The sequence below is a fragment of the Paroedura picta genome, chromosome 1 (assembly GCF_049243985.1).
Source record: "Paroedura picta isolate Pp20150507F chromosome 1, Ppicta_v3.0, whole genome shotgun sequence".
Lineage (NCBI taxonomy): Eukaryota > Metazoa > Chordata > Lepidosauria > Squamata > Gekkonidae > Paroedura > Paroedura picta.
In genome coordinates, this window is record NC_135369.1 from 82948385 (window position 1) to 82970610 (window position 22226).

The 22226-nt window shown below is 42.4% G+C and overlaps 1 protein-coding gene across 8 annotated transcripts in view; it reads right to left on the reverse strand.

Annotated features, from left to right (window-relative positions):
- Window positions 1-10846: 10846 nt before the first annotated feature.
- The window catches only part of RYR2 (ryanodine receptor 2), a 458147-nt gene continuing 446767 nt past the window's right edge, over window positions 10847-22226 (reverse strand). For all 8 annotated transcript variants that reach the window (XM_077345372.1, XM_077345367.1, XM_077345356.1 and 5 more), the window contains 5 exons: window positions 19806-19962; window positions 17930-17994; window positions 15140-15240; window positions 13780-13831; window positions 10847-12417 (listed from right to left, as the gene is read on the reverse strand). In XM_077345372.1, the coding sequence (XP_077201487.1) occupies window positions 12322-12417; window positions 13780-13831; window positions 15140-15240; window positions 17930-17994; window positions 19806-19962 (471 nt within the window). In that variant the 3' untranslated portion in view covers window positions 10847-12321. The remainder of the gene's footprint in view (window positions 12418-13779; window positions 13832-15139; window positions 15241-17929; window positions 17995-19805; window positions 19963-22226) is intronic.

A 22226-nucleotide genomic window follows, 5' to 3' on the forward strand; every position in this document is an offset into this window, starting at 1 on the left:
TTATCTGAAGTTTGTCTGAAACACTAAATATGTATTCATAACATTTATTTTTAGATGTATTATATTTATTTACTAATAATTACTGTTGTACAACTACTAATTTCATCTTTGTATTTCTTAAGATTTAATGTCCCTTGACAACGCCAGTGGGTGAAACGCGTTGGGGCGGCTTTGTACAATAAAGAATAAAGAAATAATACAAGATTCAATACTCCACAGAAGTCTATTTTGGATATTGTGCTTGCCACCTTGGTATCCCAGTGTCTCTATATTTCACTGTCAGGTAGCCATCTTGCTGAATGTTTAGTGGTTTTCCCACCTTCATTTCTGCTAGACATTTTTTCTTTTTATATACAGTCTTGGATTAAGTCTAGCAATCTATTTGTTTGTTGTTAATGTACACCCCCCCTCCAATAGTGCAGGTGGGCCCAGAAAGCCAGGAGAGTGGGAACAGCTCTGTGAGGTTATTAGGAATGGCATGGTTTGGAGATACAACAGGGGTGGAGGAGAAGGCTCCCTTGTGCAACCTATGTAAAGGGACTCATCAGGAAACCATAGATAGCTGAGCAGGCATGGGAACCTTCTTGGTGCAGACTCAGCTGCCTCTGCCTTGCTGATGCAGCCTGGTTAAAAGGAGCCATGCAAGCTCCCTTTGGCTTCCTGGGATAGTCTTTTTAAACAGGTTGCACCAGCAGAAAGGGAGACAGGATTGCCAAGGAAGAGGCTGCCCATCTGCCTTTCTTCTGTCCAGGAGAGCTGAAGCCGAGGCAGAGTTCTTCCCACAAAATCAGCTCCTTGGTTAAAAGTCTCCTGAATTTATGCACTTCAACAATGGTTTACCTTGACAATAGCACTCCTGACCACTAGATGGGCCTCCCTGCCACTGGTCCCCTCTTTTCCTAGTGCCTGGGATTTTCCAGTGACTCTCGTACCAACCAGCTCAAATCATTAAAATCTAAACCTCTACTATTGCTGCTGCAGTCCTCATCCCTTATCAGAAAGATAGGAAAGAGGCAAGTAAGTTTTGGGGAGCATCTTTAAACTTCCCCCCCCCCTGCTCCGGAGGAGTGGGAGGAATAAAGGAGTAAGGGCAAGTGGGGAGGAGTTAGGGCGGGCCCTGTCCGTGATAAAAACCAAAAAAAGCCAAGCCTGCCCCTGGCCCCAGCAGAAGGTCCCAAGGCCACCTACCTTCCTCTGTTCCTCCCTTCCTCCCAGCATTCTCTTTGTCCTTCCCTTCCTCCCTTCCTCCCTCCCTCTCTTCCATCTGCCTCTTTCTGGCTACCTGTTTATTTCCCTCTTCTTCTATCTCTATCTTCCTCCCTTTCTTTCTGTCTTTCTGTCTCTCTCCTTTTCCTCCTTCCTTTGCCCCATCCCTTCACCCACCCATCATGCTAGGGTCCGCTGTATTTTGGCCACAGCGGGCTTAATATCTAGTCTCTGAATAAATTCTTCAGGGATATGTCTTTCTCTCCCAGAAAAAAGAACAACCTAATGTTTGATGAAACAAAAACTATGACACAAGCAAAGGTTTCCTATGGCTAATCTGACCAATTATAGAAAAAATAGTACATTGCGGGAATAATATATGACTTCATTTCCTATTCCCCACTCCTAGATCTAGTATAGATACTCTGTGAAAAATTATACTAGCTCAGGATCCAACTTCTCCAGCACATAGCAAAATTAGAATTAATACTAAGTGTCACAGTGCAGCTTCTTCTAAGTGATATAAACAGGTGTCAGAATAAGCATGGTGGATTGGTGGGGCATAAATGGTCTGTGCACATTACTGTGGAAAGGTAATTTACACATGTCTAAAATGAAAATGAATGAAATTGTCAAGAAAGAATTTGAATTCAAATATTTTTTTTATTTGTCTATTTACAAAATTTATAGTTCTTTTCTTCAACCAAAGTAGCTAACGGATTACAAATATACCTAATAAAACACATCATTAATATAATTAAGATCAAGTTAAATACACACACCAAAATATAAAAATGATAATTTAAACCTAGGGCAGGAATTATTGGTCACTGAGGAAATGCCATACTGAACACTTCACCAACTTGTGTAAGACAGCAACAGAAGGTAGCAGGTTACAGTGGATGAGCACTATAGGGTTGTGAGTGCCCTGCATAGTGCCATGTTGAGAAGGGCTGCCACCTGTCTAATATCAGAAAGTTAGGCCACCTGAAGCTTGGCCTAAGGAGAAGACTATATAGATTGGGTAGGTTTGTAAGGATGTAGGTGGTAGTCCTTCAGATTAGTTTTCTGTCATCTCCAGACTAGATTTCTGTAACTCGATCTATGCAGGCCTACCCTTGTCCTTGATCTGGAAACTTCAGCTAGTGCAAAATGCAGCTGCTAGGGTCCTCACTGATACATCTTGGAGAGCCCACATCCAGCCTGTGCTGAGGCAGCTGCACTGGTTGCCAATTACTGCCCGGATCTGGTTCAAGGTTTTGGTATTAACCTTTAAGGCTTTACGTGAGTTGGGACCCACATACTTGAGGGACCGCCTATCCCCTGCAGGGCGTTACGCTCTGCACTGGGAAATCTATTAGTCGTTCCCGGCCTTAGAGAAGCGCGCCTAGCCTCAACCAGGGGCAGGGATTTTTCGGTCCTGGACCCCACCTGGTGGAATGAGGTCCCGGGTGAGCTACGGGCCCTGCGGGATTTGTCAGCATTCCACAGGGCCTGTAAAACGGAGCTCTTCCGCCAGGTTTATGGTTGAGGCTGGGATCTGCGAGGTAGAGCATTGCCCCCCCGGGGGGGCTGAAGTATACATCATCTCCCCCATTCTCTATCGCCTTGGCAGGTGGGAGTAGATTGTGATTGGCTGCTGCCATGTTATGATTTTTAATGTCTTTTAATAGGGTTTTAAATGGGATTTTTAAGACAACTGTTACCCGCTATGAGCCTACCCAGGGAGTGGCAACAACAACAACAACAACAGCAACAATAATATGCTGGTCCCAAGCCTTAAAGAGCTTTAAAGTTCAACACCAACACCTTGAAATATGCCTAGAAACAAATTGGAAGCCATTGTTCATGGACCTACAGTTCATGGGCCTACATTGTTCATGGGCCTACAGTGATATGGTATCCTACAAGCCTTTTCAGTCAACATCCTGGCTGCAGTATTCTGCATTAATTGAAGTTTCTGAATAATTTTCAAGGGCAGCCCCTGCATAGGATATATTGCAGTAATGTAACTCTAGAATGCATCACAGTTGCCGGGTCTATTCTGAAAAGGAAAGGCCACAGCTATTTAACCAGTTATAACTCATAAAAGGCATTGCTGGCCATACCTGCCACCTACTTATATAGCAGTAGGCTTGAGAATAAAGGCACCCAAAACTACAGACCAATTTCTTCAAGGGAAGTGCAACCCCACTCAGAATGAGTAGTAATGCGCTAAGTACCAGGTCATACTTTCTGCTCACCAGTGGCATTTCTGTCCTGCCAGGATTAAGCTTCTGTTTACTAGCCCACATCCACTTTAAAACTGCCTCCAGGCACTAGTTCAGGCTTCTACAGCTTCCCTGAGATCGGCAGAAAGCATGAGATATAGGTGTCATCTGCATATTGTTGATAACATAGGTCAAACCTCTGGAGGAACTTACCCAGAACTTTAATGAAGATGTTGAACTGTACAGGGGACAAAATGGACCTCTGTGGAACCTCACAGGCCAAAGGACTAAGCAGACCTGCAGGACCACTTTCTGAAACCTAGGCCCATTCCGCACAGGTTTATTGTAGCAGGAGTGTGGCAAATTGTAATCGCTACTAAAATGCAGTTATGCACAACATCGTACACAATCTGCCACACTCCTGAAACCGATCAGCAAAAAGCACTTCGTTGTAGCGCTTCCAGGGAAATCCCAAAAAGTGGATTCACCCTCTGGAAAGCGCTACACTCTTGCAACCAATCTGCAACACTAGCGAAAAAGTTCTGTGTGATACAATTGTTGTGGTTTCAGCAAAGTCCCTCCCCCTGGCTCTCTCCTCTGATCTTCCGGTAAAGCGATCGCCTTTTTTTTTTTCTCGGAGCGAGCAGAGAGCTACGAACCGGCGAGCCTTCATTCACCCAGCGAGGCTTCTCCGGCTGCAGTCCCTCCACAGAGCTGCTTTAAAGCTTGCCTCTAGTCACCAAGCACAACACAGCCCCGTTTGCAAGTTCCCTTTATTTTCGGCCGAAAATCGTGCCCGTGCAGGGGGGGGATTTTTTTTCACTCGGGGGAGTGTGGCAACGATGAATCGCCAGCTCATACACCACCTGCCAGCTAGATGGGTCTCTCCATTGCAACGAATCAATGCAGATTCGTTGCAACATGTTTTTTTTTAAACCTGTCTTAAAGGGAAAGGGGCTTTTCAGGAGCATGATAACGGCCGCCCATTGGCTGTTCATTTGAGTGACGGCCAGGGGCGGGACAAAGCACAGGAAAAATCGCTTCCTGGCTAGAAATTTTTGGCGAGACCGGAAACCTGTGGGAAACGATTGCAACACTACTGAATTCAACTACAAAGGCAGGTATGCATAACGCCGAATTCCACTATTTTAAATTTAGGAATTGTGTACTGTAAACAATTGGCCACATTGATTCTTGTGCGGAATGGGCCCTACTTTCCAAGTAGGACCAGAAACACTGCAAAATGGTGTGTCCCACTTCCATCCCAGAATGGTGGTCCAGAGGGATTCCATGGTCAATGATCCTGACAGCCACTGAATGGACAGGAGAATCAACAGTCACATTCCTGCTGTCCCATCACCAGGTCTGAAACCAGACTGGAAAGTATTCAGACAATCTGCTTCATCCAAGAATACTTGAAATTCTCCACTTGTCCAGGAACAAGACACTTATTTATTCATTGATAACAATTTAAGTACACGTTTCTCTCAGCAGTTTTGGATCCCACATGTATTACTGATATCCAGTAATTGTTGCTTGTGGTGGCATAACAGAGTTTGCAAACTGCAATTTGGGAAATTCCTAGAGATTTGTGGATCATGCCTGATGACAGAGACTGGAGAGGGGAAGGAGCTCAGCAAGGATGTTTGGGATAGGTTTGACCACTGAACCTGTGATTTGCTCCAGGGGAACTGTCAACAACTGTAGTCTGGAGATGTGTCACTTCAGGTAAATACTCCCCCCACCCCTGCCCTCTGAGGCTGGTAACCCTATGGAATAAAACTGTACAGAATATCTTCCTGGCATATTCAGGGAAGTAAGAAATCCTTACATCAGTGTTACTCATTGAAGTGAAATGGTCTGAATAAAAGAATACATACAATGGCTCATTCTCTAAAAGACTTTGGGAGCAAGTAATAATTAATTCCTATACTAGTAGGAAAGGATCACTCACATCAATAAAGTTCATTCCTAATGTATGTCTCTTGTGAATGTCCAACAATAAAAAATTACATTACTTCGTGGTAAAGTCATCACTCTGCAGATGGTGCAGAATTACCAAGGAGGATTTCTCTACTCCCCCAAAAAAGATGTTTGCAGTGCAATTTTTAACTAAAGCAGTTATCTTCACATTTGTGTAATTTCTTTTTTTGTTAATAGGAAACTTGATTCTCCATAACCATTAGAGTCTAAAAAGGACTCCAATATTAATAACCACAAATTATACATTCTTCCACTTTCCTCTGCCCAACAGATAGTACAATGTGCTTGACTCCCTTTAGAAACTCCATCTTTCATTTGATTTTAAATTGCTTACTTAGAATCTAAACTTTCTGTGGTAAAAACCAGTGGACAAGATGACTAGCTGTATTCTAAAGTCAGGCAAACCAGAAGGGTTACTTGCAGTGATTTTCACACAGAATTTCATTTCAATTGAAAAACTTACTGTGGCAGTCTCAGTTTAGAAATGAATTAAGATCACATGAACCATAATGTTGAGCTACTACATGTAAGATGGAGAATGATCATACAAAAGGCAGTATAATATTATCTAATAATCAGGTCTATTTGCTTTAACTTTGAAACAAGGGTATTTTAATTAAAGATGCAGCTTAATCCAAATAAACAAAAGCTTGGGGTGTGATTAGAAGCTATCAGTCTTCTCAAGGTCATAAAATACATGAAAGAAATAAAGTTGTAGAAGCTATACCAGATGGCATAAAGAAAGGCACACTTATTTACATATAAAGGACTCTAGTAGTCTGATTAACCCGACAGAAATGCACCATGACTTCAGACATTCAAGAATAAATTAAATATGATTTTAGAAGGGATGGTCTTCATCTATTTAAGATTTAATTAAATGCCATTTACTGATCTCTGATATTTTGCACAGAATATCATTCTGTGTGGACAATGGTGGTCTCCTGATGGCTTAGAAGATTTGCACATAAATTGGCTTCTTTTATGTGTATAATTTGCTTGACCAGGAATTGAGGGTGAAAATCGGATGCACATTTGAACATGTACCTGAACAGGCATACAAATGCACATTCCCATCCACATTCTGGTATACTTAGTTATTTGCAAATATACAGTCTGACAAATGTAATTTTTCACAAGAAGAGAGTAGCCGTGAAGGAAGTCAAATAATACTAAAGTATTCATGTAGTTGTTCAGAATAATCCTATATAGGTAAGAAGAGGATACATTTGTAAGGAATTGCGGGGTTTTAGAAGCATAATCCTGTCAACCACATTGAATAAGAGCTAATTTACTTGTGAGTAGACCAGTTTAGGATTGCTCCCTCTGTGTACAAATATATATCTATAAAAACTATTTCATGCAGTCATTACAGTCCAGTCTGGAAGTATATGATTTGATCAAAGAAAGTTACTATGAAGGGGAACTGCTGAAACTCCTTGCACTCTGTCTTGTGCAAAAGGAAATTACAGTTAAAAGTGACTGGTGTACAGCTGAAGGTGACTTAGCACAAAGCTTGAAAAGCTTAATTTGCAGAGCAGGGGGTAGACCTGGCATGTGTGATAGGAACCTGGCCCAAGATGGTGAAACAGTCACCGTCAAAGAACTAGCCTTTCCTGGGTTTTCTGTCCACCATCATTAATGGACTGAGCGGCAGGGAGGAGGAGTGGCAATCCTGATCTGTGATAAGATCATCTTCAGGGCTTTCCTCATGCTGACAATTTTGGGAATTGTATGTGTTGGCCTTGAGTGGGGGCACAACTGATATCGTGGCTATCTGGCTGGTGTACTATGCACCCAAGGTAACTCCAGGTGCCCTGTCCACCCTGCTAGAGGCAGCTGCCGCCTGGATGTTACATTTCCCTAGACTACTAATTCTGGGGGACTTTAACATCCATATGGAAGTGCTGCCCTCTGGCAATGAACTGGATCTATTGTAAACCATAGCAACACTAGGGCTCTTGCAATTTGTTGTTGGCCCTACCCACCAGGCAGGTCACACCCTGGACCTCACTTTTGGTGTGGGGTTGAGTGTGGATCTGGTCTTGGCTACTGCGTTTCCATGGCCAGAACACTATACCCTGAAGACCCGGCTTAGGTAGCCATCTCACCACTCACTCGGGTGCCAAGTGGATTTCAGCTCGCCTGCGAAGACTTATGGATCCACATGGATTCCTTAACGCTCTGCGAAAAAGATCTAGGAGTCTTAGTAGACCATACATTGACCATGAGTCGGCAGTGTGACTCAGTGGCTAAAAAGGCTAGTGGGATAACCATCTTAAAGTATTTAAAAGGGTGCCATATGGAGGATGGAGCAGAATTGTTCTCTCTTGCTCCAGAGGGACAGACCAGAACGAATGGGATGAAATTAATTCAAAAGAAATTCCATCTAAACATCCTGAAGAAGTTCCTGACAGTTAGAGCAGATTCTCAGTGGAACAGGCTTCCTCGGGAGGTGGTGGGTTCTCCATCTTTGGACATTTTTAAACAGAGGTGAGATAGCCATCTGATGCAGAGGCTAATTCTGTGAAGGCAAGGGTTGGCAGGTTACAGTAGATGAGCGATTTGGATGTGAGTGTCCTGCATAGTGAAGGGGGTTGGACTAGATGACCCATGAGGTCCCTTCCAACTCTATGATTCTATGATTCTGTGACCCAATACTTCCCGGCACTTCTCTATAACTGGTCAGTGACTGGCATGACAGAATGCCCCTATCTCAAACAGGTCCCCGGGTATAACAATGAGCTCTGCAGGAAGAAGTGGGAACTGAGATGACTAGAGTGAGTTTGGAGGAAGACTCACAATGAAGACTCGAGAACATCTTGCAGAATGCAGTTAAGAGCCTATGAGATGGTGGTGAAGTCAGTGAAACACAACGTTTACTCGACAGGCATTGCATCTGCACAATTATTCCCAGCACAATTATTCAGGATAGTCTGATCCCTCACTGCCTTCAATGAAGGGTGCTGAGACAACAGTCAATTGGACACTAGTTGTGAGGCATTTGTGAGCCACTTTACAGACAAAATCTTGACTCTCCGCCATGATCTCCCTCCAACTTTGGACACAGAAACCAAACTAGAGGCCCCTTGGCCGTCTTTGGGGAGAACACTGAGTTTCTTCAGATGACTCTCACTAACTGAAGTGAACAGGATGCTAGCAGCAATGAGACCAACCACTCACCAATTAGACCCATGTCAATTGTGGCTGCTCAAAGCCATCCTTGGATTAACAGGAGCCTAACAACTGTTGCCCCATCTTGCACCTAGCATTTCTGGGGAAGTCACTTGAAAAGGCTGCTGTGGAGCAAATATCAGCATTCCAGGAAGAAACTTTGACCCATTTTAGTCGTGTTTCCAGCCTGGCCATGGGGTAGACACAGTGCTAGTCACCTTGATAGATGACCCACTGCCAGCTGGACCAAGACAGGTCAGCGCTGCTGGTACTATTTGACTTGTCAGCAGTGTTTGATACAGCTGATCATGAGCTCTTAGCTCACTGTCTCGCCGACATCATAATAAGGTGGACAGACCTCAAATGGCTGATCTCCTTCCTCCAGGGTCATGGGCAGAGGGTAGCAATAGGAAAGAGAATATCTAATCACCACCAGCTCACATGTGGAGTCCCACAAACAGCAGTCCTCTCTCCTATCCTAATATCTTCAAGCACCCTCTTGCTCAGCTGGTGTGGAGGTTTGGTACCCAGCTCTTCCTCCTGATGGATGGACGCCCTGGCTCTCCCCCAGAAGCATTAGCCAGCTGCCTGAAAGTAGTGATGAAATGTCTCAAGGAGAGTCGTCTGAAGCTCAGCCCTACAAAGATGGAGATCGTATGGCTGGGTAGGAAGGGACCATGTGAGGAAGTACATCTGCCCACCCTGGACGGTGTACAGCATCTTGTGACCCACTCCACCAGGAACCTGGGCATGATCCTGGATGCTTCCCTTACAACGGAAGTCCTGGTCACAAAGGTAGTGCGGCTGGCATTTTATCACTCCGCCAAGCCAGGCTACGAGTGCCCTACTTTGCCCTAGAACACCTAGCCACAGTGATCCATGCAACAGTCACCTCTATACTAGACTTCTGCAACTCACTCTATGTAAGCCTGTCCTTATCCTGGATCTGGAAACTACAACTGGCGCAGAATGCTGCGGCCAGGATTCTCACTGATGCGTCATGGAGATCCCACATCCAACCTGTACTCTGACAACTCAGCTGGCTCCGTATTGAATTCTGGATTAGGTTTAAGGTTTTGGTACTTACCTTGAAGGCCATAAACCGTCTGGAGCCAGTGTAGCTGAGAGACCGTCTCTCTGCCTACACACCAAAAGAGCCCTACCCTCTGCTACCTCCAACTGGCTGGTGATCCCTGGCCTCAAAGAGGTGTGTTGGGCCTTAACAAGGGCCAGAGCCTTCTTGTCCTGGCCCCCACCTGGTGGAATGAACTCCCTGAAGAGATCAGGGCCCTGCCTGAACTCCCATAATTTTTCAGCGCCTGCAAAAGGGAGCTCCTCCACCAGGCATTTGCTTGAGGCCAACCGAACCAATAACATCTGCTGCCCCTCTGACACCCTCCTTACACGACTGAATCTGACCTACCTAAGGGTTCTGTTAAAGTCACTGTTTGTACTGAACTATGTTTCTGTTGAAATAATTCTAGTTTATATGCTATATGTTATAATGTTCTATGTAATTACTCCATGACATTTTATGTAAACCGCCCAGAGCCGTATGGAAGGATGGTATAAAAATCTAAATGAACAAACAAACAAACAAATAAATACTACTTGTGTTTCTGTTTGCACAAGGGCTGCTTTGCAAGCAGAAATCCAATGCAATCAATTTCATTTGTCCTAGAAATCATGGAGCTATTTCCTAATCTCATAACTCATCCATGCTTGGGATCTGATGCAACAAGTTTTTCCACAGTAAGAATTAATTTGTTCAGTCAGCGAGCAGAAAATTACTGAAGATATAACTAGATCAATTTTTGCTTATTTGATTTCCCGTATTCCAATTGCGTGGGAGGAATAGAACAAGAAGAGTTGTTTTTACACCCCACCTTTCACTATCAGAAGGAGTCTCATTTTTATGTAAATGTTTCAAAATGTTTTATGCAAACTCCCCAGAGCCGTAGGGAAGGGTGGGACAGACAGACAGACAGACAGACAGATAGAGCTGCTTACAATTGCCTTCCCTTCCTGTCACCACAACAAACACCCTGTGAGGCAAGTGGGGCTGAGAGAGCTCTGAAAGAGATGCTCTGTGAGAGTTGCTATGTGTTGCTATCAGGACTATGAGTAGGACAAGGTCACCCAGCTGTCTGCATGTGGAGGAGGGAGGAATCAAAGCTGGCTCTCCAGATTAGAAGCCACCACTCTTAACCACTACACCAACCTCACACTCTAGACATTCAAAGTGACTGGGAGAAAACAAAGAAAATTCAGGATTATGTAATTAAAAGTGTGTTTATATGCTAGCTTTTGAGTCATTCATAAATTAAGGATGATGTGGTCGAAAATGTAAAGGATACATTGGAATGAGCATTTTGTTACAGTCAAATGATAGTAAGCAAAGCAATCTGTTCTTAAATTAAGGCAGTAGTGTGGGTTTGAAGTGGAAAGATAAGTATCGCAATGCAATTTCAGAGAAAGCAAATGACAAAAAAAGTGAGTCAGTTAATTTTGAAATTATCTCTGTCAGAAAGAATTCAAGTGATAGCAAAACCATCTTGCTTCCATTCCAAATCTCTCCTTTTATTTGTAAAGACTGGCATTACAATCAAAAAGGACTCAAAATGGAGCGATGTACACATCATTGGTGTTTCATGATGCAACTGATGAGATCCCTGAATGGATATTGCTTCACCTTTGATTTTAAAAATTGGCCTAAGAAAATTTTTAACTTCACTAATGATCACAAATGGCAAAATGAACAGAAAGAGGGAAAAAAACAATAGGAAAAGAAAATATAAACCCAAACTACTGGCAAGTTCATAACATATACAGATTTGGTTGGTTGTTGAAACCAGTTCCAAATGTACAATAAAGCTCACAACACTTTATTACTATGAATATTATCGTGAATGAGTTCTCATGTTGGATCAACTTGCTTCAGAAGGTTGCTTTTTTGTTTAAACTTGCATAATAAACATGCAATGAAAGTATTTTCTTTAACATTTTTTTTCTACAGTCTTTTTGTTTTCATACAAAGATTTCATAAAGTTGCAGTGTTGCATCAGAGCATTACCAAAATAAGTGTAAGAGTTATAGGAAGAAACCTGTGAATTTACCTTAATGAGAAAAAACCCTACTTTTTATCCTGAGACACGCCATAGTCTTATTAAAAAGGTGTGCACAGCCAAATCCTTCCCCGGCACCTCCAGAAGACAAAATAAATATTAACTTGGAATAAAGAGAACAATTAATGAAAATATAAGATGCCATCATGCACTCATCTTCTGCATAGCTCATCCTACATATAGTAAGGCACTATTTCCCCACAACTTAGTGTCCACAACAATCCTTTATAGCACTCTGTGAACTACAGAGTTCCTTCCAGGATGATGAAAGAAATAGACTGAATGAATGTGGCTATCACATTACTTCACATATTCTCCTAGTTAAGGGAGTCATCAGGCAGTTTCAGAAAGAAAGAAAAACAGCTGTCTCAAGTCTTTTCTGTGTGTGTGTATCTGTGTTTGTGTTATGTATGTGGTTTTGTTGTGTGGGATTTTTTTTCCAGTTTTTAAAGTTTTCATTGTTCTCAAAGCAAACACAGAAGAAAAAAGGACAGCTGAGTCATCAAAAAAAGCTTTGGTGCTCCAAATGGCACACTGCTTCATAGATCCAGGGAATTGGGTAGACATTCCCAAAGGAGTTAGGAGAGGTGTGGATAGTTTCTCAAGAGCCAATTGTCATCTCTTTAGTTAAGTTGGTCTTCATACTGCTTTCGGAAACAATCACCAGCAGGGAAAAATTCCCAGCATCTTTCCTGATACATTTTCCATACATAGGATTCCTATAAGAAACAGAAGAGAATATGCCAGGGAATCAGCTACAACATCAAAGATTTTGTTAGTATAGAACATTTGGGGATTATTGACAATTTCCAAAGCCTTCCTTTTACCCTAAAGATGTTTGTGTAAAGTGCAACTCTACTTTTTATTGTTTTATTTATTATAGAGAATATACACAGTTCTATTTAGTATGAATCATTGCATAAATACCACCAATACCACCATCAAGCCTCATGACAAAGCAAACTATTTTGGTTTGTTTTTTTTAAGATAAATCTGTCATTTCTGAAGGACTGTTAATATTTCTCACTTGCCTAACTTTTTGCAGTTTCTTAAAAGCTCTATTCATGTAAAGCCTAACAGAAAACCAGCTCTTGTTCATTACCAGCTCCCCTGTCGATATGCGTCCCCCTAGTGGCAGAGCATGCTGCATTACACAAGTATTTTTGTGATTTTAGGTTTCAATTCATATTTTTGTTTTTCCTGTTTTGTTTTCCAGCTCTTTTCAGAACTCTTTTACCACCACCTGCTTTTCTCCTTGGAAACCAATTTTGAGTTGGCTTTTTTATTGGTTTTGTTTTCATCCCACCCAGCTCTAGTCTCCTTTTCAGTGATTGCTCCTTCTCCCCCACAAGATAGGTAAATTCAGGTGTTTTTTTTAAGGATCCCAGCATATTGATTCAAAGCTTTAGTGTTGTAATGATAGTTTAAGACAGTTCTCTGAAATCCCAGCTTCTATTAAAAAACAGAGTAAGTCTATATATCATTTCTTTGTGGAGATATGCCTTTTCCCTTATATATCAGCAAGAGAAGAGGTTAGAGACTTGCTTTTAAAAATAAAACTTAGAAATTCAGAGGACCCACTGAAGCTATCATTACAACACTACAGCATTATTTTAAGGCTCTGACACTACCAATAATTATACCAATGATGAAAGCATTCTCTCTTGATAATCCTCATTATTGAAGCCATGTGACAATAAACTAACTCCACAAAACTAAACATGGACAGGGTGCAAAAGAACCCCACCCAAACTTATTCCAATGCTTGTCAATCTACTCCCAAGAAAATCAACTTCAGTGTGTGGAAAAGGTCAAAGCTGAGATTATGTGGATTAGAATACAAATCCAGATTTGTATCTGATTTGGCTATGCATAATTATGTGGGTCACCTTAGCTGGATTGAAGTGTTCATGTCAGTAAAGAATAAAAAGTGTCAACTCTTTCATGTTTCCATAGGTTCCCACTTAACAAAAGGGAAGATGCCAGAGCAGAGACAGTAGATATGAAAATAGGAGGAAGTTCTCAGACACTATTAAATGAAGCAAAGCATCCTTATGTGTGCTATTCAATATGACACTTACCTGTCCAGTGTGCTCTGTTTCATCTTTATTGATGAGATACATCAGGAAAAATCTAAAATTAAGAAAAATCCAATTATAAAGAATATATACCATGCAGTTCATGATAGATACAGAACAAATATTATTTTAAACTTTTTATTGTGCATATAAAACTGGCTAAAGAGATCCAGACATGAGAAAAAGGAGGAACTTTTATAAGTAAGCATGATAAAATATGAAAACTTTTTCAGCACAACCTGAAGGAGTGGTTGAAAAGCACACAAAAAGCCAATAAGGTATTGCACCATGATGGCAAGGGTGCCAAGCAACAATGATGCAAGTCATTGTGCCTGCAAGAAAAGGGGTGGATCCAGGGACATGGCTGGAAATAATCAGCTCTCTAAGTTACCCTGGCCCAGCAATATTTCTCAAAACCATCAAAAAACATGTCATAGCCAATAGGTGCCCATACAATGGAAAAGTCAAAGTACATAAACCCTGGTGTAGCAGGATGCTGACTGCAGCAAATCATCTCCCTCCCCAGCAGTAGCCAAACATCACTCCTCTGTAGCCCATCACAACCACTTCAGCACTACATAAATCCTGTTGGGATATGCCATAGTTCAGTAGTTAGAGCCCACAACATGTGACTCTGTCTCAGAGGTTTCTGCTGTCCACAGTTAGACCTTAACTGAATGCTATGATGGCCACAGGTCTATCTTGTAACCATCAATACCGTTTTAGAGGAGAATGTGGCTAGTTAAACATTCTATGAGGGCCTGATTCTATGAGTGCATAGTGTAGAGGGACCAAGAGATTTTGTCATCCACTCATATGCCTTTTCATTTGCCAGAACAGCCCCACCACATCTGTTTCAACACTTGAAAAGGCACAGGGAATAAGATCACCTGAGGTGAATTTCCTTGAGGCCAGACTGGCCATAGATTCTAGTTTTTTAATGGAAGGACATCATCTGGGCATGGAATTAGGATCACTGTGGGTGGACAGGTAGTTGTGAATTTCCTGCATTCTGCAGGGGATTGGACTAGATGACCCTGGGGATCCCTTCCAACTCTATGATTCTATGGTCCTGCAGCACAATGGTTGAAAAGCTCTCATGGCATTTTTAAATACTCAAATTGTTATTTAAAATTGGCTGCACTTTGGAAAGAAGAATTATAACTTCTTGGATACACTGTTGCCTAATATTTTTCTCTAACTTTTATACATTTGTGAAGCACAGTGCAGTTTGTTTAAAAGTACACATAATTATGTATGACCCTTGACAATACTTTGTGTTACAACGAAGGGCTCTGCTTCAAAATATCAACTTTGTAAAATCCCCTAATTATGCTATGTTTGGGGATATGAAAGTACTTACAGATAGTTAGCCAAGTTGTGCTCCTGTAGAGTATGTGTTTCAAAGCCATGGGGAACTGTGTCAAAGTAATCATTACCTATCCCACAGATGAAACATTTGGTCTAAAAAGAATAAAATACATATTAATATATTCTGTGCCACTACATTTAAGCACATTTAAAACTAAGATCAAGTTTAAGATTTTTTAAAGAAGAGGCCTTATGTTCAGCTATTGCATCAGCTCTCAAGTACTTGAATAAAGGTAATCGTCATCAAGCCATCTTCTTTCTGTGTGCTCAAGTGTTTTGGTGTTGGTAAATATAAATGGGGATAAAGAAATAGTAAGGACAGTGCTGAAATCCAAAATTTCATAATTGCTTTCCCCAGAAACCTTAAGTATGCATAAAGCCCACACTCATAAGTAACAGAGATACTTTGAATGCAGAAGGTCCCATGTTCAGTCCTTAATACCACCAGCTAAATCGTAGCAGCCTTAAAAAAACTTTTGCCTGAGTCCTTGCAGAGCAACTATGAGTCCCAGTTAGTAATACTAATCAAGATGAACCAATGGTATGTCTCTTTGTATGGCAGTTTCATTTGCCCCTCACTGAAGCTGCAGCATCTTTCATCAACTATCAACAATGGTATTTATAAACCCTTGCTTTATAGTATGAACATAAAAAATGACAAACATCAGTCACATTGAATGGCCTTCTGGATGCCTCATCCTCCAAGGCAAATCCACTACACAATAGCATCCAAGAAATGGGCCAATGCTGTAAAAACACAAGACCATGGTGTCATGAACCTCAGTTCCTGACCCATGTTTCGTAGTTACTCTCCCGGTGACTCCTGGGTGGTTGCCCCCCTCACTCCCTTAGTGGCCATAAACTCATAAATTCCCCTTTGGCTTTCCGTCTCCCTTTGCATTGTCTCTGCCAGCTTTCCCTTATCACTTCCTGACCTTGCCAGGCTCTGCAAAGTCTCAACACGCACAACTTTCAGATCAAAGAGTGATCCCAGCTGCTCCCTTGAGAACTGTTGCGTTTTCCCACCTAGTGAATCACTCAGCCCTCTTCCCCCTACCCATCCCCAGGTATAAAACCCCCAAGGGAAAATTGATCCTTTGTCTCTGCCAAGGAGTTTGCTCATTGAACTATTCCTGTTGTTCTAGTCAACTGAATAAATATTCCTTTTGGATTTCACTACAACTGTGGTCTCGAGGAAGTGATTATTCTAGTGACATTACAGAGGTGTCCTCTGCCTAGTTCACGACACATGGTTGGCTGCACAGAAGTAGCCTGAAGCTGCATAGTCAAAAGGAATTATGCACCAGAATGTTCTGAGAACAATAAATATACAGAATAATTGTGTGGTCATTTTTTAAATTTTATGTGAGAATACAGTATTATACATTGCTTATATCATAGTGAAACATGTAAAAATCACATTTTAATTATTCCTGTCCATCTCAAATCAGTCCATCCTCAATTTCTAGGGGCTTTCCGCACCGGGATCCTTGTAGCAAATTGTTTGCTGAACGAAAAATCGCCATTTAAAATAGTGGAATTCGTCGTTATGCATACCTGACTTTATAGTGGAATCCAGTTGCGTTTCCATCGTTTCGCACAAGCTTCCGGTCTCAACAAAAATCGCTAGAAAGGAAGCGCTATTGCCAAGCTCGTCCCGCCCCTGGCTGTCAAGCAGCCAATGGGCGGCCGTTAGCATGCTCCCAAACAGCCCCTTTCCCTTTAAGAAAGGTTTTTTTTTTAACACACCTGTTGCAACGAATATGCGTTGATTCGTTGCAACAGACCCATCCAGCTGGCAGGTGTGTTTGAGCTGTCGTTTCATCGTTGCCACGCTCCCCCCGAGTGAAAAAAAAATCCCCCCCCCCTCACGGGCCCGATTTTCGGCCGAAAACCGTGTAAAAAATAAAGGGAAAATACATCAGCAAACGGGCTTCTCTGTTGTTTGTGCTTAGTGACTGTAAAGAGCTCTGGGGAGGGACTGCAGCCGGGGAGCCTCACTGGGTAAACGAAGGCTTGCCGGTGATTTGATCTCCGCTTGCTCGGAGAAAAAAAAATGGCGATCGCTTCGCCAGAAGATCAGAGGAGAGAGCCAGGGGGAGGGACTTTGTAGAAACTACAACAATGGTAACGTACAGAACTTTCCCGCTAGTGTTGCAGATTGGTTGCAGGAGTGTAGCGCTTTCCGGAGGGTGAATCCACTTTTGGGGATTTCCCTGAAAGCGCTACAAGGAAGCGCTTTTTGCGGATCGGTTTCAGGTGTGTGGCAGATTGTCAACGACGTTGTGCATAATGGCAAATCAGTAGCGTTTTCAATTGGCAACCATTGTGCGATTTTGAAGGAGTGCGGAAAGCCCCCTAATCTCCCTATTCTTTGTGAATTCTGTGGGCAGGAACAAAAACAATGCTAAAATTCATGTAAGTTACTTGAATGCAATACTAAAAGCCTGATTAAATGAACGGGTGGTTCAGTATGCTGTGGCAGACCTCTGGAAGGAATTTTCAAGAGACTGCCCTTAGGTAACCTGAAAAATCTAGGCTGGTAAAAGAGACAGAGCCTCAAAAACTATGTATGGGTTAAATTACATAGACAGGTCAAAGCAAGAGATTTTTGTACATGGAAGGTCACAGGCTTCTTTCATACTTCCAAAAGCAAAGGGAATTTCATGTGAACCTATAAAGGACTATTTAAATCCTACCATTTATTTTCTAATAAGTGGGAAAATCAGTATTTTAAAACAAAAAAAGTAGGGGTTGTAAATGAGATACATATTTTTTTTACCTCCATGTCTTCTTTAACTTGTTCCTGCTGATCTCTTAACTCTCCAAAAGCATCAATAATTAAACCTGGTTTTAAAATAAAGTAATACTTCAACATCTGAGCACAGAAGTAGGACAGAGCCTTGCTAATGTAGAACCTTAAACGCATATAGTTAGACCAGAAGGCTCTTGTAGCTTGAGGTACAAAAACATGTACAATAAAACAAGTTCTTCATTTATTTGATTTATATCTGTAGAAGATTCATACACATTTTACACACTGCTTTACAAGCTATAGGGATGGGCGCAAATCAAACTACAAGCAAAATTCACCACAAATTATGCCCTGTTCATAATTTAAGAATAGAAGATCATGACAGTTTTACTGCCAAGGACTTCCACAAACTTTTACAACAGTCTCTGTGGTTTGTAGGGATTCTGTGGATGGAGGAGAAAGCAGGAGAAAGCAGGGACCCGAAGTCTATTTAAACCCCTGCCTTATTTCCCATGAAAGCTGCAAAAACAGCTGAGCTGTGGGGAGCACCTCCTTGTGGCTCAACTGTTTTTTTGGCTGTCGAATTGCAGGAAGTTGTCTGGGACACTACCATTTCATGATCCCTGTTAACATTTATATATTTGTAATACAATCCTGTTAATAGAGCTCAACACAGGTAATAGACAATAATTTGATACAAATAACAGGAACAAATTCTATCAGAGTCACGATCATAAAAACTGTTTTTATAGAAATCCAGCCTGAACTGATTGAAGCAACAGTGCTGCCAAGCAGATGTGAATTACCCAGTTAACTAAATTATTAAATGGTTTGTGGCACCACAAAGCCTAAAAGGGCTTTTTTTTAACCTTCCACAAAGGTGGGATTGCATTGTCATGCAATTCCGCTCTTGTAGAACCGCCCCCCCCTCCCTGCACTGCCATGGAGAAATGCAGCGGAAACTTTCTGTCCCAGCTGGCATGTGTACACACCAAAATCCAGGGTGGATCTTGTCTGGGAGGAGAAATCTTCTCCTGTCCGTACACGAGAATCTGCAAGGCATGCTGATCCACAGCAAGAAACTGGTGGTGGCCTGGCACCACCACCATGCATAATGGGTCCAAGAAGAACATTTCAAGGAGGGTAGACATTCACCAAATACTGCAGCTTGAAAATGACAATTTGGCATAGAGCTAATGATTTAATTCCCTTCTCCCCAGCAGCCCTAGCTGAGAGGATCTCCTGGCAGAGCCTAAATGAGGGACCTAGCCTATGTGATGGGACAGATTAAATATGACCTTTTAAAAACCTTCCCAGTGATGGTCTATTCTGAATAATAAGAGGGATAATCTAATTCAGAGTGTTTATCATGTATAATTAGATTTAGGAGCACAAATCATTGGGAAAAGGAACAGTGCATGGACTTAATTCCCAGAGGCTTGTGGTAAAATATTGTAGGAAAGAGGCTATCTAGCCCCAACCTTCACCACCAACTCCCCACTTCCCCACCCACACCTGGCCTGTATCTGGGGTTGTGATTGCTCTCTCCGTTCATTGACCCTGCAAGGCTGCTAGGTTTCCCTCCTCCTCCAGCCATCCCTGGCTGAAATAGGCTACAGATCATATGGATGGCGTGTCCATGGTTTCCCCAAACCTATCCCTCCCTAGGCATCAGTACCTGGGCTACTGCCGCAGGGCTCAGGCAGGCCTTGATCTCCTTCTTGGCCTTCCCACAACTCCCCTTGTGGCTGTTGGTTCAGCCTCATAGATAAGTGGCAGTTTAGAGGGTGGCACTCTCTCCAGCCTATGTATAAACAAGTTCTCCTCTATACAGTACCATTCTGTCAGTACTCAACAGGAAAAGAGTGGCTTGGACACAACAGCCAAAATTATGAATTCATACCTTGTATGATAGCTAATAAAATAACAATTACGAAGAAGAAAAACGTAATATCAAAGATGATCCGATAAATTTCATATTCATCTCCTGCTGGATCTTCAATTTCATCACCAATTCCTCCACCAGCACGTACTCCCACATACATATGAAACATGTAGCACTACAAAGACATGAAAAGAGAGAACACTGCTAAAGGACTACAGAATTGTTATAGGCATTTATTTGTTTTACTGTAGGATATACAAATTCCAAGTATGGAATGAAGGAAAAGTCTTAGTCCTTTAGGGCAATTCCGCACAATGGGCCATTTCGCTAAGTCTGAGCGCTATTGAAAAGCGCTGGAAGGAAAAGTGGCAGGTCTCGGTAACGCACACAGCCAGTTCAATTGAAAAAAAGGCTCTCCCACTAGCGCTGCTATCGTAATGCACAAGTTTCCGGTCTCGTCAAAGTCGCAACAAAGAAGGCGATATTTTTCTGTGCTTCCTCCCTCCCTTGGCCGTCAATCAAAGAGAGCAGCCAAAACTCTTGTATTCGTGTTTCCCTTTAAAAACTTTTTTAAAAAAAACAAAAAAGACCAGTAGTATATTCGTTCATTCGATGTATCAGAAAGACCTTTTTTTGCTGGCTTAGGAGCCGGCGCTTATTCGTTTACACGTTCTGAAATTTAAAAAAAATCCCCCCCCCCCCAGTGCTATTTCTGTCCGAAATTAGTGCATTGTCGAACAGGGGGCTGTATTGTGCTCATAAACTTTACGGACAATTGCTTGTTGAGGGATTTCAGCCATAGAAGCATCGCTGATTCGTTGCTTTGGCCGGTTTAAGGGGGGGGGAAATGGTGATTGGGACGCCGGAAGCTCGGGTGCGAGAGATTAGGGAGGGACATGCTTGCTACCGCTGTTTTGAGAACGCACATATCTTTTTTGGATGTGTTGCAGGCTGTTCTCAAGAGTCAAGCGGCTTTTTAAAGGGGGAATCCACTTTTATGTATTCCCCGAAAATCGCTACAACAAAGCGATTTTTGCAGAAGTGTTGCAGATTGTGTACGACGTCATGAATAATGCAAAATAAATAGCGTTACACAATGGTAGCACTTTGGCAACATTAGCACTGTGCGGAATGGCCCAGAATGTTCCCTGAAGGGCTGTGGCTCCTGTTCCATGGATGATTCATTGTCTTAATCTGATAAAACATTCTTTAGCTCTTTAAAGTCTCTAGCCATAGTAAACAAGAAAGACAGTGCTATAGTTGGGGAAGAGATGAAACAGGAAATGGAAACCGAATGTTCAGCACCTACTTCTGTGTGCAGGTCCACATCTAAGAATATGCATGGGTGACATAGCATGAATGGGTTTGTCAATTTGATATACCATTTTCTAACAGTATCTCCAGTATTGTATCTCACATGGGTTTTTTTTAAAAGAAACAGTGACCTGTAAGCAGAAGGCCCTCCCAGATCTCTCAGTGATCACAATAGCCTCATGGAGAAAGTATCATTTGTGACAGACCACCCCTTATCTCTCACACACACAGATGAAAAACATGCTTTGCTGTACTTCCTCTGCTAATTATGGATGGCGTGCTGCCCTGCCAGGATGTCCCTGCACAGCTAGGTAGTTGTGCCAGAGAAGAGAGCTTGCTCCAAAGTTCTGGAGGTCGGGAGCAAGGAGAGATAGAGTTCACAGAAATGCAGGGAGGGGAGCAAAGTCAAGCCAAGCCATAGGGAAACCAGAGAGAGTGGGACAAAGGCAAAACACAAACTGGAATCAGAAATAATAAAATCAGAGTCCAGTAGCACCTTTAAGACCAACAAAGATTTATTCAAGGCGTGAGCTTTCGAGTGCATGCACTCTTCCTCAGACTCTGAACTACCATCGTGACAGTAGGAATATAAAGCAAACATTAATTCTGTTAAATTAGTAAACTGTGTCACACATCCAAATGCAGCCATATGATAATTCTTTCCCAAAACAGCCAGTCAGTCCCCTCAAATTCAGAAACACAGTAGGAAGCCAAAAGACTCAAAGTAACATAGCAGGGATGTCAAATAAGCCAGAGGTTGAGGAGCCAGGTGTCACAGGAACAGGGATTCACCATGGCAAATAGGAGTCTCCAGAGACAGGCAGGGTAACACACACACACACATTAACCCCACAAGAAGCCTTGCCTCAAGGCTCTGCTGAAATAGCCAGAAGCCAGGTGGGGCAGCTCTCAGCCAGAGAGCCTGCAGCTGGGGCTAATGAGGAAGGAGCTGCAGCTGGATCCCATCTACCTTGACAGTGATCTTCTGACTGCTGTCAGGGCAGATAATCTCCTCCGAGGCTGCCATTTCGGGCTTGCTGGGGCCTTTACCAGTGCTCTCTGAAGCTGCTCCTCCAGTGAGTCTTCTGGGCTGGTAGCTGCCTTGTCTAAAGGCTTAACATAATA